The 18,773-nt window shown below is 39.8% G+C and overlaps 1 protein-coding gene across 5 annotated transcripts in view; it reads right to left on the reverse strand.

The window, feature by feature from the left end:
- AKAP6 (A-kinase anchoring protein 6) overlaps positions 1-18,773 on the reverse strand; it is a 631,616-nt gene that overhangs the window by 147,254 nt on the left and 465,589 nt on the right. For all 5 annotated transcript variants that reach the window (XM_036881256.2, XM_036881257.2, XM_036881259.2 and 2 more), the window contains one exon: positions 104-224. In XM_036881256.2, coding sequence (XP_036737151.2) covers positions 104-224 — 121 coding nt within the window. The remainder of the gene's footprint in view (positions 1-103; positions 225-18,773) is intronic.

Here is an 18,773-nt window from a genome sequence, read left to right on the forward strand (position 1 = left end):
ACACCATGATACATACAATGAACGCAGAGATACCCTGAGAGAGAGAATTGTCAGGCTAATCAGATCTCCCACAGCAGGGCAAGGCAAGAAGGGTGGCTCTAACCTTGTAAAGATGCTGCTGCTGATCCTCTGACATCATCAGGTCATGGCTGTCCATCACCAGGGACTCCATGTCAATCAGCCAATCCCAGAGCTCCTGATATTCTGAATCAAAGTCCAGAAGCCTGAAGATAAGGCACAAAATGTATTATGCATAAATACAGTGTAGATGTTAAAATCTCATATTAGAATAATATATTCTTGAAAACCCATGATGTTCCTACGTGATACCTGTAAAAAGAGAAGGGAAAAATTCTCTCTGTAGTTTACACAGTAAGAAAAATAGGAACTCAAGCTTGTGACATAGCCATTTCTTAGATTTCGAAAACATAACATGTAAATGTGATGCTCAAACCAGAGACATAGCATGGCTATTTCCATTTGCTTATCCTTTCTGAGGATTTGCAGCACTTACACAAAATGACTACTACTATGCCCTTGAGAGAGAGCATTGCCATATTTAACAGACTGAGAAATGGAGGGTCAAGTACCTTATGAAAGCTAACACAGTTCAGAATTCTGGGTTAGAATAGCACCCTCAAAATTCAAACTGCGTTCTCATCTACCATATTTTCTATAGCTATTGCATCCCAATACATTTATGATTAAGAATACTAATTTAATTAATTTATCTACAATGATAACAATATACTATCATATCAAAAATATATGATTTTCACTGGGAAATGACTCAATCATTTATCTGTTCCTCTGCTGTCTACCTGCCTATCTCTGCAAACATATATTCTCCATTTATTGTCATGGATGAGTAGCCAGCATTTCAGCTTAACACTCAGAGATAGGCTTGAGTGACTCTGGTAAGCCAGTGAGAACCAGGGGCAGATCCAGTATTAGACAGGTGTTCCCCACAGACATGTAGGAAACAAAGGTAAGGACAGGAAGTCAAAACAATGAATCTCTGAATAGTCAGCAATCATTAAAATTCAAAGGAGGATCACTATGGTTTTCAACAAAATAAATCATTAGAATAAGGAGCTTAGAAGGATTAATGTGATTCTCTTTTGAAAGCCTAGTGAATAAGTAAAGCCCAAATTCTTCTAAAACACTGTGATCAGAAAATGAAAGTGCAGGATGAAATACTATGACTTTGTCCTTCCCCCAAAAATCATTCCCTTAAAAAAATCCTAGTCTTGTCAAACTGTAACTGAGCAAAACCCTATCAGTACTAATGAAACAGCAGTCTCAGGCATGAATCTGGATTTATTAAGTGAGTATCTTATTACTACTCCCTTCTGTCTCTACATATTAAATAACTACTTTCCAAGAAAATTAACATCCACTGTTTATAACTTAAAATTTAATCTTAATAGATGTGTCAAAAAAACTTAAGGTATGTCTGGTGATAGAGGAGACTAGATCTAGAATTATCTATTTATTTAAATTACATTACCATAATTAGAAAGATCCTGATTGGGACCATAAGCTCCCAAGGTCATGGGTTACTGACTGACACACAGAATTAATAAATGGTTAACTGACAGTTGATGATGGGTGTAGCTGATACAACCAAAACCTTCAGTAAGGCTAGGATGGCCTAGAGCTGTGCTTCTCAAACTTTTAATGTGCATATGCTGTAGCTGAGAATCTTCCTGAAAGGCAGGCTGACTCAGTAGTTCTAGGGTGGGGCCTGAGATTCTTCTGCATTTCTAACAATTACTGCAAGTGGCAACACTGCTGGTCATAGACGTCACTTTGACTTACAAGGACTTCCAGCATACGTGTGAAATCTGAAATAGTTTCCCATTTTAAAACACTAAATAAAAAACAAACAAAAACCATGTAACAGGGGCAAACAAACCATCAGGCTTTCTTTATTAACTCTGTGAGTGACTAGTAAGGAATGATTAATAAGCATTTGCTCACTCAACAGATACAACCATTTAGAAACACGTCATGAATTATTGTCGTCATTTCTCTCTCCTTGCACCCTGTCACAGTTTAACCACAAAGACAGGGGAAAAGTAGAATGCTACCCCAGAATTAGGAGAGTATGATCCAGGGGGTATTAAAAGCAATGGGGAAAGTAAGGGAAAATCTCACCCCTTCTATCTCAGTGGATTTCGAGAATAAGAAGGAAATAAAGGCAAAAGGAGCAAGTGCTCAGATGTGTGTGCTCACCTCTCTTGGCCTAAGAGCTAGAGGGCAGGTAGGTGAGGCGGGCTGAAGGCAAAGCTAAAAGCACAAGGACTTCAGCTCCATCTGTTGCCAGGAAGGCTGGGAAGAGCTTGCCTTCACCAGGTCCTCCCAGTAATGTGGAGCCGGGTGTCCTCTCACACAGGAAGCCTTGGCCGGGACTCCCTTTGCTATCCTGTTCTCTCATAACCCCATGAGAGACTGTTCTTTCATCCTCACAAGGTGCCTGGCTTCAGCTCGTGACCCTGACAAAGGCTTCAGCTGGTGAACCAAAGGAGAGCAGGGCGCGGGGTCTTTGAAGCCAGACCTCAGAGAATTGGCAGGGCCAGTGAGGGCTGAGAGTCAGCAGGAAATAGCTCCTGGCCATGCCAAGAGATCACAACAGGGCCGTAAGCCTCCTGGGGGGAGTGGGAGGGTACTGTAAATTGCCATATACCTGATCTTGAATAGATTCACAATAAGAGTTAGACATTCTGTTATAGGTATAATATTCCCATTTTAGGAGGTTTAAAGCTTAAACATGTCATGAGGAGAAAAAGTCTGGTAACTCAAAGTCAGGTTTTGTTAGACAAATACAGAATTATGAATGTATTTGTGTTTCATAGTCTATGAATACAGTAGGGAAAGAGATAACGCTATAGAGAAATAAATGTGCGGTTTTTCTCTTTAGTGTGTTTCTAAGTTTGAATTAACTACTATGGGTAGTTAACAGAACTATTTCCCAACATCTTCCCACCATTTTACTTTGCCTTTTTAAGGTTAAAAAAAGATTCCAAGACTTTTCACCACAGGAAAAAAATACTAACAAGCTTATTCAGTATCATTTTTCTACAGATTCGATAGCAATATATTATTTGTGAGGCTAGCATAGTTTAAGAAATAATCCTTCCTCTAAACCCTGATGGGAGTTATGTTTGACTAGCTAAGTGTTTGAATACATAAATGCATTCAGCCTTTGGTATTTAAAGTGAGCATCATTAACTCAACATTTTAACTTAAACTTTGCTTAAAAGATAAAGTTTCCCCCAAGTGAAATCAATGGGAGGTGTGTGTGAATATATGAGGTTTCAGCTTGGCTCACTGAGGAATTGTGATTAAAATAGACAACTAAATGAAGAAATAATCAAAATAGAGTATTCACTGGCTGAAGAAAAGCTAACATTAAAAAGTCTTGGCAGTTTTTCTACGTAAGGCTGAGTAATATATATTTTGGAACATTTAATAATCCATCCTTTGTATACTTAATGGTTAATTCACACCAACACATCCAAAAATACAAGACTGGGTCCTGAAATACCAGCTTATCTATACTGGGACTTCTATTAAATGATCCAATTTTCTTAGCTTCTTTAGCATATCGATTCTTTCCCCAAATATTCACTGAGTGTTCACTGTTCACATTGTTTGCTCAAGGAAGTCTGCCTCTGGTTTTCAAAAAGACACTAAAGGGAGTGGCAGCAAAACCTTGTAATAATATGGTTTAAGAATGTTACTGAAGTGAAATACGAGCAATAGATCAGAATTTCCCATCATCCTCTACTCCATGCGCTAGGTAAGCACAGATGGGAGATACAACAGTAGCACATAGCCCAATCATAATATCATTAAAGAATAAAATTTAGCTTTCCAGAAAGGAAATCTGATATGCACAGTTGCATGTAGAATCCCTTTCCACTCTAAACATATTAAAGTGTGGACACTAATTTACTATTTTGAATGAAAATTCATGAGTGACTTCCTCATGAGAAAAGCAGCCTGCCTTTGCCATTAATAAATAAAAAGGAATATGGAGTTCTTTCCAGCAGTAATTTTCTCAATTCTCATATATACTCACATACATGTGAAAATGTCTAAGAAAAACAAAATCAACCTTACAAACTTGGTAATGAATGGCCCCACTTTCTCATGGACTGTCTATCAGTTATTAAAATAGAGCCATAAAGCAAAAAATTCTAACTCCCAAGGTTAGCCACAACATGCAAAATATCAATGTAGATTTCTGGTATATTTAGAGGATTCTGTTAAGCTGTTAGGAAGTCAAACCCTTGTCTAAATTTCCAGATAATACACTCCACTGAACTGTAGGCAAAGAGCTGTAAAACATTCTGAAGAATTTAGAATCAGTAGTGATTTTAACACAAATGGGGAAACTGTACTTCAGGAGAAAAGTCTGGAGATGATAATGTTTAAAAACAAAAAAAGATAAACCTTCCTACGTCATTATCTGTGTGTCATAGTGCACCAGCATACTGGTGTGGGTTGGGCAGCTCACCCTTTTGTAAAAGGGCTACCCCATTGTAGGCCTCACTGTTTTTCAAAAATTTAAGAGGCAATAGAGAAATTTTACCCTCAGGATTATGGCAGGAGGTAAATAGTCTAGAAATAACTCTCAGCCATCCAATTCATAACAAAAGCCTGGCAGCAGAATTAATATGGAGTGCTCTCCCGGAATGATTTCCTCTGTCTTCTCCATTGAGGCTGACCCTGTCCAGAGAGTGCCACGCTGGCGCTACAATGTTTTAATTACTTGTAGAACTGCTCTTGCTGAATTATGCTTTGACATCACTTCTAGCAGCCTACATCAAAAAATTGCCTTGGGAATTCAGTTTCTCTTACAGGGATATAGTATTCTCCTTTCAGGTCTCAAAGGCATAAGCTGTGTTTCCCCTGATATATATTATTTTTAATCCTGGGACACTGAATTTTCTGATGGATGAAATTTCACTCTTTTCTTTGGTATGGAAAGCTTAGAGCCAAGTCATAGCCCCCTTCATGAGGACATGCATAGAATATGCATCTGTTTTCTTATATATATTTTACTTTTGCGTAATTTAATTCAGCCAAGTATTTATTCTATTTCATTGTAAATATTCTTGTACATTGACTCAAATCCTTTGTGAAGGAGATGGAAGAATGAATAACAGAATAAATTTGAAATAAAAGAGTTAAGCTCTGCACATTAAAATTATATTTGTCTTAGATACACTTTCATTGTGCACGTAAGTACCTGTCTCCCTCTTAATTGGGTCCCATCAACTCTCTAAAGCTGTACAGAAATTAAGTTGGAAGGGAGATTCATATATACATTTTATTAGTTGACTTCACTGTTAACTTTGCTGTAGTACTTCCCCTCAAGTAGGCCTCTACCGATCTGGTTTTTCCTTTGTTGCCTCCTGGCATTTAGATCACTGAATTGCCAGACTATCTTGGGCTAAAATTAAGTTACTGCATTTGCACATTAAAAGGGTATATCATGACTCCCAATGAACACATTTCCACTAGTGAGGTTTTTCCTTTTTTTAGCCCAGAAAGACCTAGTTTAATAATCACATAGTATCCAGAATATCAGTTATCCAGAAGGTAGGCAGGCAATTTTTGCTCCTTTGACTGCATGCTGCATTGTGACCTTACTATTTAATGATACCAGAATACAAGAAGCAAAAACAACCTTACATGAACCCTAATCAGCTAATCACTAGATTGAGATACAGCAAGAGTCAGGGGAAGAAAATAGAAATGCATGGTGGAAATAAGGTTTCTTTGGGTTGTCTAGTGATTTCTGTGAGAGTGTTCTCAATATTGGCACATATAACAGACAGTACTTCATTTTATGGGTGGAGCGTACCGAAAAAGAAAATATTTTATGTAGCAATGTTCCAAAAACACACATTGAGCAGAAATTCAAAATGGTTGTGTGTGTGTGTGTGTGTGTGTGTGTGTGTGTTTGAGAGAGAGAGGAGTGAGCATGAATGTTCAGCTAACCACACAGAAATACTTTTGGGCCTATTGCTCAACAAAAAACCAGAAAGATCACCCTGCAGCGGTGAAAGCCAGGGTGATTCTATCCCTTCTCAGGTGGTTAAAGTGATCCAGTGTGTCTTATTGCTTAGTTAATTTAGAAAGCCAAACTTGATTTTCAATCAAGCTATATTTTAAATAGGGAATTGCTTTCATTTGTCAATATCATTTCCTTTTGGTGGTGTTTATAGATATTTGCATGTGTGTATTTTTATACTATACGGAGATGTTACTATTCCTAAATGAAATGGACTCACCTTTCCTGCCAAACTTTTAAACTTTTGTCTATTTAAAATTAATTTGGCCTATTATGCTTGGGAATACATACGTATTCTATTTGTAGGTGGGAGTAAAATGTATGCTGAAACCTTGCATGTTGAGGGATGAATTACTCTGATATCATAGATAAAGGGCATCAACCTTGACAGTATCTCCATCTGTAGACATCGGCCAGATTTTCCCACAGCCAGAGGAAGCCTGGCAAATGGCTAATGAGACTGAGGTATCTTTTAGAACTTCATCACAAGAGCAGAGTCCTGAAGAATTCCCTTGGAATTCCCTCCTGATCCCAGGAAGCAGAGTCAGGAAACATTTCCATGCCCTTCTGCTTCAGCAGCATAAAATTATTATTTATAGTAACCGTCTATAGGCAAAGACACACACACACACCCTACACAGTTACTGTCTTGTGGCTGAAATCTTCACTCTCCTTCTACCCAACATTTTTCTAATGGCTAATATCTATGCATCTTTTATAACAGCTCAGAAGATCCCTCCTCCCATAAACTTCCTTGACCCCTCTAGCCAAGCTAGATTAGGCAGGCCTCCTAAGTATACCCATTAATGCTCTCTCTCTTGAATTTTTCCCATTGTTTCATAAGGATGTATTTGAGTTGCAACATAGTAGTTGCCCAGTGCCTATTTCATTAACTAATTTTTCACATATCTAGTACATTCCAGGTATCTTGGACATTTTCTTATTGATTATTACATTTCTCTGCTGCAAAAGTATATGAAATAGATGGGAGTAACTACTACCATTTTACAGAATATTGCATCTTGTTGAGATTAATTTTCCCAATCAAGGTCACACAGTTAAAAAGTAGCAGAGGTGCAACTTGAATTCCAATCTTTAATTCCTAATCTAGTATGTTCTCTCTCCTTCTTTAAGAAATCAGACTAGAGTATCCATTGATAGATGAATGGATAAAGAAGATGTGGTACATTTATGCAATGGAATATTACTCAGCCATAGAAGAGGAAATACTGCCATTTTGAACAACATGTATGGACCTAAAAGGTATTATGCTAAATGAAACATGTCAGACAGAGAAAGAAAAATACCATATAATTTCATTTATATGTGGAATCTGACAAACAAAACAATAAATGAACAAACAAAACACAAATACATAAACAGACTCATAAACACAAAGAATGAACTGTTGGTTACCATGGGTTGCAGGGGGGCAGTGAAATAAGTGAAGGGTATAAAGAGGTATAAACTTCAAATTGTAAAATAAATCAATCACAGGGATGGAATAGAGCCAAAAATGTTGTATCTTTTTATAGTGACAGATGATAATTCTATTTATTGTGGTGACCACTTAATAAGGTATATATAATTGCCAAATCACTATGCTGTACATCTGAAACCAATATAATATTACATATCAATTATATTTCAAAAAAATTTTTTTTAAAAAGAAATTAAACCAGAGTGAATTTATGACTATTTCTAAAGATAAATATTGTTGTGTTGTTGGAAACAATTTGAGCAGACCTAATACATTCTCAGATCTTTAGGATCAGGAGCTCTTACCTGCAGCTTTAAGTCAGAAAATAACAGTCAACTGTAGTCCTCAGTTCCTGCCAATCAAGATACCACCTAGATCTCTCAATGATTTAAAAATCTCATATAATACAGCAGGAAAGATTCTAACTGAAATAAAAATATTTTGAGTATCCATTCTTTTACAAACAAGCATTTTTTTTTTTTAATTATTATTTTTTATTGAAGGGTAGTTGACGCACAGTATTACATTACCTTAGTTTCAAGTGTACAACACAGTGATAAAACATTTATATACATAATTCTAGGTTCCAGCTATCACCCTACCAAGCTGTTACAATATCTTGACTATATTCCTTATGCTATACGTTACATCCCAGTTACTTATTTATTTTACCATTGGAAGTCTGTCCATTTTTTTTTTTTTTTTTGAGAGGACATCTCTCATATTTATTGATCAAATGGTTGTTAACAACAATAAAATTCTGTATAGGGGAGTCAATGCTCAATGCACAATCATTAATCCACCCCAAGCCTAATTTTCGTCAGTCTCCAATCTTCTGAGGCATAACAAACAAGTTCTTACATGGAGAACAAATTCTTACATAATGAATAAGTTACATAGTGAACAGTACAAGGGCAGTCATCACAGAAACTTTCGGTTTTGCTCATGCATTATGAACTCTAAACAGTCAGTTGAAATATGAATACTCATTTGGTTTTTATACTTGATTTATATGTGGATACCACATTTCTCTCTTTATTATTATTATTTTTAATAAAATGCTGAAGTGGTAGGTAGATACAAGATAAAGGTAGAAAACATAGTTTAGTGTTGTAAGAGAGCAAATGTAGATGATCAAGTGTGTGCCTGTAGACTATGTGTTAATCCAAGCTAGACAAGGGCAATAAAACATCCACGGATGCAGAAGATTTCTCTCAGAACAGGGGGGGTGAGGTTCTAGGCCTCACCTCTGTTGATCCCCAATTTCTCACCTGATGGCCCCCCTGCGACTGTGCCTGTCTTAGGTTGTTCCTCCCTTGAGGAATCTTACCCGTCTCTGGCTAACCAGTCATCTTCCGGGGCCATACAGGGAAATGTGAAGTTGGTAAGTGAGAGAGAAGCCTTATTGTTTGAAAAGGTTAGCTTTTTACTTCTTTGCATATTTATGCCCTGTGGCTTCTAGGCCAAGCATTTGTCTTGAGGTATCTTTACCACTTGGAAGAATTATGATACTCGGTAAATTTGATATGAGGCATGAATTCTATTTAAGGGTTGTAATTAAAAAGGAAGAAGAAAAGCTATAGAAGTAGCAGGCGGAAGAAAACATGGGAAGATTGATTATTTCTTTGACATATCTTCTTGTAGAGTAACTTCAGCATGTATAGGTTTTAAGCTACTACTTAAATTGCGCACACACATTAACATAATAGGAGTATAGTTACATAACCAAAGCATACCTGTAATTACCAGCCATCTCCAGTGAAACCAAGAAAACCAGTTAGGCACCTTAGGCATTTGTGAAAACTTATCTATGATATGGTGGATATTGTCCAACTGAACTTGAACAGTCTGAGAGAAATCAGACAAATTAAAACAACCCATTCCTGGGGAATGTTCACATCCCTTATGTTCTTTTAACAGTAAATAGTCTGTAGTTGTAAGATTTTGGAGCGCTACAATTTGCACTTCTCCTAATTCTTGGTTGAGTTCCAACAGCATAGATCCAGTCAAATTTGTTGTTTTACTGTATGCACAGGCCAGCTTAGATATCTCCTTCCTCATTCCCATGGCAAGTCCAGGAACTGGTGGGATGAGTGCATCTACAGCTGTAGCAGTGCGTGGATCTTTGTTGGGGTTTTTTGATGATCATCTTCTGGCATGAGTCTTCCAGAGAGTGCTGATGTTGGAAGTTCTCTTTCATATCGTATCTTAGTTCATTTTCGGGAGAGCCCAATTAGGCTTTGATCTTCTGTATAGACGCAAACAGACCCTTTGCCTACACTTTTATATGCCCTTTATACCCTTGTGTAGAACTCATTGGAGGTTACCACACAGGAACTGCCCTTTTTTTTTTTTTTTTGCTTTGTTTTTGGTATCACTAATCTACACTTACATGACGAATATTATGTTTACTAGGCTCTCCCCTATACCAGGTCTCCCCTATAAACCCCTTTACAGTCACTGTCCATCAGCATAGCAAAATGTTGTAGAATCACTACTTGCCTTCTCTGTGTTGTACAGACCTCCCTTTTCTCCTACCCCCCCATGCATGTTAATCTTAATACCCCCCTACTTCTCCCCCCCCTTATCCCTCCCTACCCACCCATCCTCCCCAGTCCCTTTCCCTTTGGTACCTGTTAGTCCATTCTTGAGTTCTGTGATTCTGCTACTGTTTTGTTCCTTCAGTTTTTCCTTTGATCTTATATTCCACAGATAAGTGAAATCATTTGGTATTTCTCTTTCTCCGCTTGGCTTGTTTCACTGAGCATAATATTCTCCAGCTCCATCCATGTTGCTGCAAATGATTGGATTTGCCCTTTTCTTATGGCTGAGTAGTATTCCATTGTGTATATGTACCACATCTTCTTTATCCATTCATCTATTGATGGACATTTAGGTTGCTTCCAATTCTTGGCTATTGTAAATAGTGCTACAATAAACATAGGGGTGCATCTGTCTTTCTCAAACTTGATTGCTGCGTTCTTAGGGTAAATTCCTAGGAGTGGAATTCCTGGGTCAAATGGTAAGTCTGTTTTGAGCATTTTGATGTACCTCCATACTGCTTTCCACAATGGTTGAACTAACTTACATTCCCACCAGCAGTGTAGGAGGGTTCCCCTTTCTCCACAGCCTCGCCAACATTTGTTGTTGTTTGTCTTTTGGATGGCAGCCATCCTTACTGGTGTGAGGTGTTACCTCATTGTAGTTTTAATTTGCATTTCTCTGATAATTAGCGATGTGGAGCATCTTTTCATGTGTCTGTTGGCCATCTGTATTTCTTTTTTGGAGAACTGTCTGTTCAGTTCCTCTGCCCATTTTTTAATTGGGTTATTTGTTTTTTGTTTGTTGAGGCGTGTGAGCTCTTTATATATTCTGGATGTCAAGCCTTTATCGGATCTGTCATTTTCAAATATATTCTCCCATACTGTAGGGATCCTTTTTGTTCTATTGATGGTGTCTTTTGCTGTACAGAAGCCTTTCAGCTTAATATAGTCCCACTTACTCATTTTTGCTGTTGTTTTCCTTGCCCGGGGAGATATGTTCAAGAAGAGGTCACTCATGTTTATGTCTAAGAGATTTTCGCCTATGTTTTCTTCCAAGAGTTTAATGGTTTCATGGCTTACATTCAGGTCTTTGATCCATTTTGAGTTTACTTTTGTATATGGGGTTAGACAATGGTCCAGTTTCATTCTCCTACATGTAGCTGTCCAGTTTTGCCAGCACCACCTGTTGAAGAGACTGTCATTTCGCCACCGTATGTCCATGGCTCCTTTATCAAATATTAATTGACCATATATGTCTGGGTTAATGTCTGGATTCTCTAGTCTGTTCCATTGGTCTGTGGCTCTGCTCTTGTGCCAGTACCAAATTGTCTTGATTACTATGGCTTTATAGTAGAGCTTGAAGTTGGGGAGTGAGATTCCCCCCTACTTTATTCCTCTTTCTCAGGATTGCTTTGGCTATTCGGGGTCTTTGGTGTTTCCATATGAATTTTTGAATTATTTGTTCCAGTTCATTGAAGAATGTTGCTGGTAGTTTCATAGGGATTGCATCAAATCTGTATATTGCTTTGGGCAGGATGGCCATTTTGACGATATTAATTCTTCCTAGCCATGAGCATGGGATGAGTTTCCATCTGTTAGTGTCCCCTTTAATTTCTCTTAAGAGTGACTTGTAGTTTTCAGAGTATAAGTCTTTCACTTCTTTGGTTAGGTTTATTCCTAGGTATTTTATTTTTTTTGATGCAATTGTGAATGGAGTTGTTTTCCTGATTTCTCTTTCTGTTGGTTCATTGTTAGTATATAGGAAAGCCACAGATTTCTGTGTGTTGATTTTGTATCCTGCAACTTTGCTGTATTCCGATATCAGTTCTAGTAGTTTTGGGGTGGAGTCTTTAGGGTTTTTTATGTACAGTATCATGTCATCTGCAAATAGTGACAGCTTAACTTCTTCTTTACCAATCTGGATTCCTTTTATTTCTTTATTTTGTCTGATTGCTGTGGCTAGGACCTCCAGTACTATGTTAAATAACAGTGGAGAGAGTGGGCATCCCTGTCTAGTTCCCGATCTCAGAGGAAATGCTTTCAGCTTCTCGCTGTTCAATATAATGTTGGCTGTGGGTTTATCATAGATGGCCTTTATTATGTTGAGGTACTTGCCATCTATTCCCATTTTGCTGAGAGTTTTTAACATGAATGGATGTTGAACTTTGTCAAATGCTTTTTCAGCATCTATGGAGATGATCATGTGGTTTTTGTCTTTCTTTTTGTTGATGTGGTGGATGATGTTGATGGACTTTCGAATGTTGTACCATCCTTGCATCCCTGGGATGAATCCCACTTGGTCATGGTGTATGATCCTTTTGATGTATTTTTGAATTCGGTTTGCTAATATTTTGTTGAGTATTTTTGCATCTACGTTCATCAGGGATACTGGTCTGTAGTTTTCTTTTTTGGTGGGGTCTTTGCCTGGTTTTGGTATTAGGGTGATGATAGCTTCATAGAATGAGTTTGGGAGTATCCCCTCCTCCTCTATTTTTTGGAAAACTCTAAGGAGAATGGGTATTATGTCTTCCCTGTATGTCTGATAAAATTCCGAGGTAAATCCATCTGGCCCGGGGGTTTTGTTCTTTGGTAGTTTTTTGATTACTGCTTCAATTTCGTTGCTGGTAATTGGTCTGTTTAGATTTTCTATTTCTTCCTGGGTCAATCTTGGAAGGTTGTATTTTTCTAGGAAGTTGTCCATTTCTCCTAGGTTTCCCAGCTTGTTAGCATATAGGTTTTCATAGTATTCTCCAATAATTCTTTGCATTTCCGTGGGGTCCGTCGTGATTTTTCCTTTCTCGTTTCTGATACTGTTGATTTGTGTTGACTCTCTTTTCTTCTTAATAAGTCTGGCTAGAGGCTTATCTATTTTGTTTATTTTCTCGAAGAACCACCTCTTGGTTTCATTGATTTTTGCTATTGTTTTATTCTTCTCAATTTTATTTATTTCTTCTCTGATCTTTATTATGTCCCTCCTTCTGCTGACCTTAGGCCTCATCTGTTCTTCTTTTTCCAATTTCGATAATTATGACATTAGACCATTCATTTGGGATTGCTCTTCCTTTTTTAAATATGCTTGGATTGCTATATACTTTCCTCTTAAGACTGCTTTCGCTGTGTCCCACAGAAGTTGGGGCTTAGTGTTGTTGTTGTCATTTGTTTCCATATATTGCTGGATCTCCATTTTGATTTGGTCATTGATCCACTGATTATTTAGGAGCGTGTTGTTAAGCCTCCATGTGTTTGTGAGCCTCTTTGCTTTCTTTGTACAGTTTTTTTCTAGTTTTATGCCTTTGTGGTCTGAAAAGTTGGTTGGTAGGATTTCAATCTTTTGGAATTTTCTGAGGCTCTTTTTGTGGCCTAGTATGTGGTCTATTCTGGAGAATGTTCCATGTGCACTTGAGAAGAATGTATATCCCGCTGCTTTTGGATGTAGAGTTCTATAGATGTCTATTAGGTCCATCTGCTCTACTGTGTTGTTCAGTGCTTCCGTGTCCTTACTTATTTTCTGCCCAGTGGATCTATCCTTTGGGGTGAGTGGTGTGTTGAAGTCTCCTAGAATGAATGCATTGCAGTCTATATCCCCCTTTAGTTCTGTTAGTATTTGTTTCACATATGCTGGTGCTCCTGTGTTGGGTGCATATATATTTAGAATGGTTATATCCTCTTGTTTGACTGAGCCCTTTATCATTATGTAGTGTCCTTCTTTATCTCTTGTTACTTTCTTTGTTTTGAAGTCTATTCTGTCTGCTATTAATACTGCAACCCCTGCTTTCTTCTCGCTGTTGTTTGCCTGAAATATGTTTTTCCATCCCTTGACTTTTAGTCTGTACATGTCTTTGGGTTTGAGGTGAGTTTCTTGTAAGCAGCATATAGATGGATCTTGCTTTTTTATCCATTCTGTTACTCTGTGTCTTTTGATTGGTGCATTCAACCCATTAACATTTAGGGTGACTATTGAAAGATATGTACTTATTGCCATTGCAGGCTTTAAATTCGTGGTTACCAAAGGTTCAAGGTTAGCCTCTTTAGTATCTTACTGCCTAACTTAGCTTGCTTATTGAGGTGTTATATACACTGTCTGGAGATTCTTTTCTTCTCTCCCTTCTTGTTCCTCCTCCTCGATTCTTCATATGTTGGGTGTTTTGTGCTGTGCTCTTTCTAGGAGTGCTCCCATCTAGAGCAGTCCCTGTAAGATGTTCTGTAGAGGTGGTTTGTGGAAAGCAAATTCCCTCAGCTTTTGTTTGTCTGGGAATTGTTTAATCCCACCGTCATATTTGAATGATAGTCGTGCTGGATACAGTATCCTTGGTTCAAGGCCCTTCTGTTTCATTGTATTAAATATATCATGCCATTCTCTTCTGGCCTGTAGGGTTTCTGTTGAGAAATCTGACGTTAGCCTGATGGGTTTCCCTTTATAGGTGACCTTTTTCTCTCTAGCTGCCTTTAACACTCTTTCCTTGTCCTTGATCTTTGCCATTTTATTTATTATGTGTCTTGGTGTTGTCCTTCTTGGATCCTTTCTGTTGGGAGTTCTGTGTGTTTCCGTGGTCTGTTCGATTACTTCCTCCCCCAGTGTGGGGAAGTTTTCAGCAATTATTTCTTCTAAGATACTTTCCATCTCTTTTCCTCTCTCTTCTTCTTCTGGGACCCCTATAATACGGATATTGTTCCTTTTGGATTGGTCACACAGTTCTCTTAATATTGTTTCATTCCTGGAGATCCTTTTGTCTCTCTCTATGTCAGCTTCTATGCGTTCCTGTTCTCTGGTTTCAATTCCATCAATGGCCTCTTGCATCCTATCCATTCTGCTTATAAACCCTTCCAGAGTTTGTTTCATTTCTGCGATCTCCTTTCTGGCATCTGTGATCTCCTTCCGGACTTCATCCCATTTCTCTTGCGTATTTCTCTGCATCTCTGTCAGCATGTTTATGATTCTTATTTTGAATTCTTTTTCAGGAAGACTGGTTAGGTCTGTCTCCTTCTCTGGTGTTGTCTCTGTGATCTTTGTCTGCCTGTAGCTTTGCCTTTTCATGGTGATAGGAATAGTCTGCAGAACTGGGATGAGTGACAGCTGGACGGACTTCCTTTCTTGTTGGTTTGTGGCCTTCCTCTCCTGGGAGAACAGCGACCTCTAGTGGCTTGTGCTGCGCAGCTGCGCGCAGACAGTGCTTCTGCTTCCTGCCCGGCTGCTATGGAGTTAATCTCCGCTGCTGCTGTGGGCGTGGCCTGGCTCGGGCAGCTACTCCAAAATGGTGGAGTCGCGTTGGAGCAGGAGCGGCTGGGAGGCTATTTATTTCCGTAAGGGGCCTCCCTGCTCCCTGCAGCCCAGGGGTTAGGGTGCCCAGAGATCCCCCGATTCCCTACCTCTGGATTAAGTGACCCGCCCTGCCCCTTTAAAACTTCCAAAAAGCACCCGCCAAAACAAAACAACGCCCACCAAAAAAAAAAAAAAAAAAAAAAAATTTTTTAAATTAAAAAAAAAAAAAATAGGTGGTCGTTCGTTTTTCTTTATTCTCCGGTGCCAGCCTCAGGCCTCTGCTCACCGGTCTTTCTGCCCTGTTTCCCTAGTATTGGGGTCCCTATTCCTTTAAGACTTCGAAAAAGTGCTCGCCAAAACAAAACAGCAAAAAAGCAAAAAAAAAAATGGTCGCGCACTTTTCTTATGTCCTCTGTCGCCCAGCCTCCAGTGCCCGCTCACTGTTCTTGCTGCCCTGTTTTCCTAGTATGGAGCGCCCTGCACTCTGGCCCGGATGGCTGGGGCTGGGTGTTCGGCAGCCCTGGGCTCCGTCTCCCTCCTGCTCTGCCTGCTCTTCTCCCGCCAGGAGCTGGGGGGAGGGGCGCTCGGCTCCTGCGGGGCCAGGGCTTGTATCTTACCCCCTTTGCAAGGCGCTGGGTTCTCTCAGGTGCGGATATGGTCTGGATATTGTCCTGTGTCCTCTGGTCTTTATTCTAGGAAGGGTTGTCTTTGTTATATTTTCATAGATATATGTTGTTTTGGGAGGAGATTTCCGCTGCTCTCCTCACGCCGCCATCTTCCGCCCCTCAACTCAAGCATTCTTTAAATATAATGTTATATTCAGGGTGGGGGGTAGTCTATCACAAGATAAGCTCTTATCTCTCTCTCTGCCTCTGCCACTCCGCAGTCACCACACCGCCCTTGCACTGGTTGCAGAGCCCAAAACATTCCTGTGCTTCAGACCTGCTGCTTTCTGGGCATTTCCACAGACCATCAGAAGAACTATGTCCCAAATTCTCAGCCTCTTCCTCACCTCCTGATCCTCCCCTGCATTCTCCACTTCAGTGAATGACATGTCCATCTGCCATCCACCGGAAACATGCAGGTCCATTCTTAAATCCCCTCTCCCTGAATGCCCCCTACCCTCTCCCCCGCCCCCACTTGGTGATCGGGGCCTGTTTTCAACTTCCTTCTTTCAGTTCCCATTGGGAACTTTCAATTTCCATTTCTGCTGTCCTAGCTCGGGCCCCGTTTCTCACTTGGATGACCGGAAGAGCCCCATAACCGAGCACTGTCTAGGCTTGCCCACGCCACTCTGTTCTCCACACTGCTGACAGAATATTATCTCAAAACTGACAATCTAACCATACTGGACCTACTTTGCTGGTTCCAACTGTTGGTACACACTCCCTCCTCTGTAGGAAACACTCTTGTCACCTCTGACCGGGGGCCATCCTCCATGATACCTCACTTGGAAGGCTTTCCTGATTTACATACATACACCTGCCACTCTTTGTGTCCCATTGCTTGTACCTCTTCAGGGCCTAGTACAGTCCTCACTTTACAGTTTCTCAATAAATACTGAAAGTTAAATGACAAAAAGTCATTTGACTCCCAGTCCTAATTTCTTTCTCCTGCTGGAGCCAGCAGTTAGAGCGTCGGCGGGCTCCTTACTCTCCTTCACTGTCCTCATGACGCGCCACCAAGGCATAGCGATCCTTGCTGGCTTCAGTCTCCAACCCAGTCTCCACCTTCTCCATTAACTTCTAACCCCAATGTCCAATGACATAAGTGGTGTTTCTCACCCCATAGCATCAGAATTACCCGGAGGCCTTGTTCAACAGAAATTGTTAATCTGCACCCCCAGACTTTCCAGTTCAGTAGGTCTGGAGTGGGACCCAAAACTGGCATTTCTAACAAATTCCCAGAAGATGCTGATGCTGCTGGTCCAGAAAACACACTTTGAATATCAGTAGCACAGTAGTTCTCAACTGGAAGTAGGCACTAAAACACGTCTATTTGCCCGCTGCTGCCCACTGAATGAGAATTTTTAATGGAGCAGTGTAGGCAGATGTTTTTCAGCTGAAAAGCTCCACAGGGGTCTTAACCTATACTGGTAAAGAACTATGAACTCAATGATTAACTCAAGGATCTGGACTTTACTACTTGCCAAGCCTTATTTTTCATATCCCTCCAACTTTTTTTTTTAATTTTTTAATTTTGATATCATTAATGTACAATTACTTGAACAACATTATGGCTACTAGGACCCCCCCATCATCCAGTCCCCCCCCACATACCCCACCACAGTCACTGTCCATCAGTGGAATAAGATGCTATAGAATCATTACTTGTCTTCTCTGTATATACTGCCTTCCTGTGTGTCCCCCCTACATTATGTGTGCTAATCATAATGCCTTATTTTCCCCCTTATCCCTCCCTTCCCACCCACTTCCCCAGTCCCTTTGCCATTGGTAACTGTTAGTCCATTCTTGGGTTCTGTGGGTCTGTTACTGTTTTGTTCCTTCAGTTTTTTCTTTGTTCTTATACTCCACAGATAAGTGAAATTATTTGATACCTGTCTTACTCTATCCGGCTTGTTTCACTGAGCATAATACCCTCCAGCTCCATCCATGTTGTTGCAAATGGTAGGATTTGTTCTCTTCTTACGGCTGAATAATATTCCATTGTGTATATGTACCACACCTTCTTTATCCATTCATCTACTGATGGACACTTAGGTTGCTTCCATTTCTTGGCTATTGTAAATAGTGCTGCGATAAACATAGGGGTGCATCTGTCTTTTTCAAACTAGGCTGCTGCATTCTTAGGGTAAATCCCTAGGAGTGGATTTACCAGCAGAAATCAAATGGTATTTCTATTTTGAGCTTTTTGAGGAAACTCCATACTGCTTTCCACAATGGTTGAACATACCCCTCCAACTTTTTACCCTGCTCTCCAGTCATAAGGAACATCAGGCAGTTGGATAATTCCAGACCTTTGCTTCCTCTCTTTACACCCCAGGTCAGTTTTCAGTTATTCCTTTATGCATCCATTCATTCACTGAGCACCTAGCTTGTGGGAGGCACTGCACCAGATGCAGGACAGGGTGCCATGGGCATGACAGAGGCAGCCTGCCTCATGGAGTCCTCCCCATTCACTCTGAATGACCCTAGCACCCTCTGTTTACCCTTCCTTCTCACTGCACAGGTAAATACTGGCTTAATGCCCCACACTCTTGTTAGATGGCAAAGTTCATGAAAGCAGGGAGTGTGGTCTTCCTAGGTGCTCAATAAACATTTGTTCACATTAAATTGATAAGCCTCCCTAAGCTAGCCTTCTTTTGAAAATCATCTTGAATCCTCTCTGCTGTTTTTCCTAATCCATTCCAACTCCCCATATCACAATCAGAATTGAGCTCTG

The sequence above is a fragment of the Manis pentadactyla genome, chromosome 11, assembly GCF_030020395.1.
Source record: "Manis pentadactyla isolate mManPen7 chromosome 11, mManPen7.hap1, whole genome shotgun sequence".
NCBI classification, from domain to species: domain Eukaryota; kingdom Metazoa; phylum Chordata; class Mammalia; order Pholidota; family Manidae; genus Manis; species Manis pentadactyla.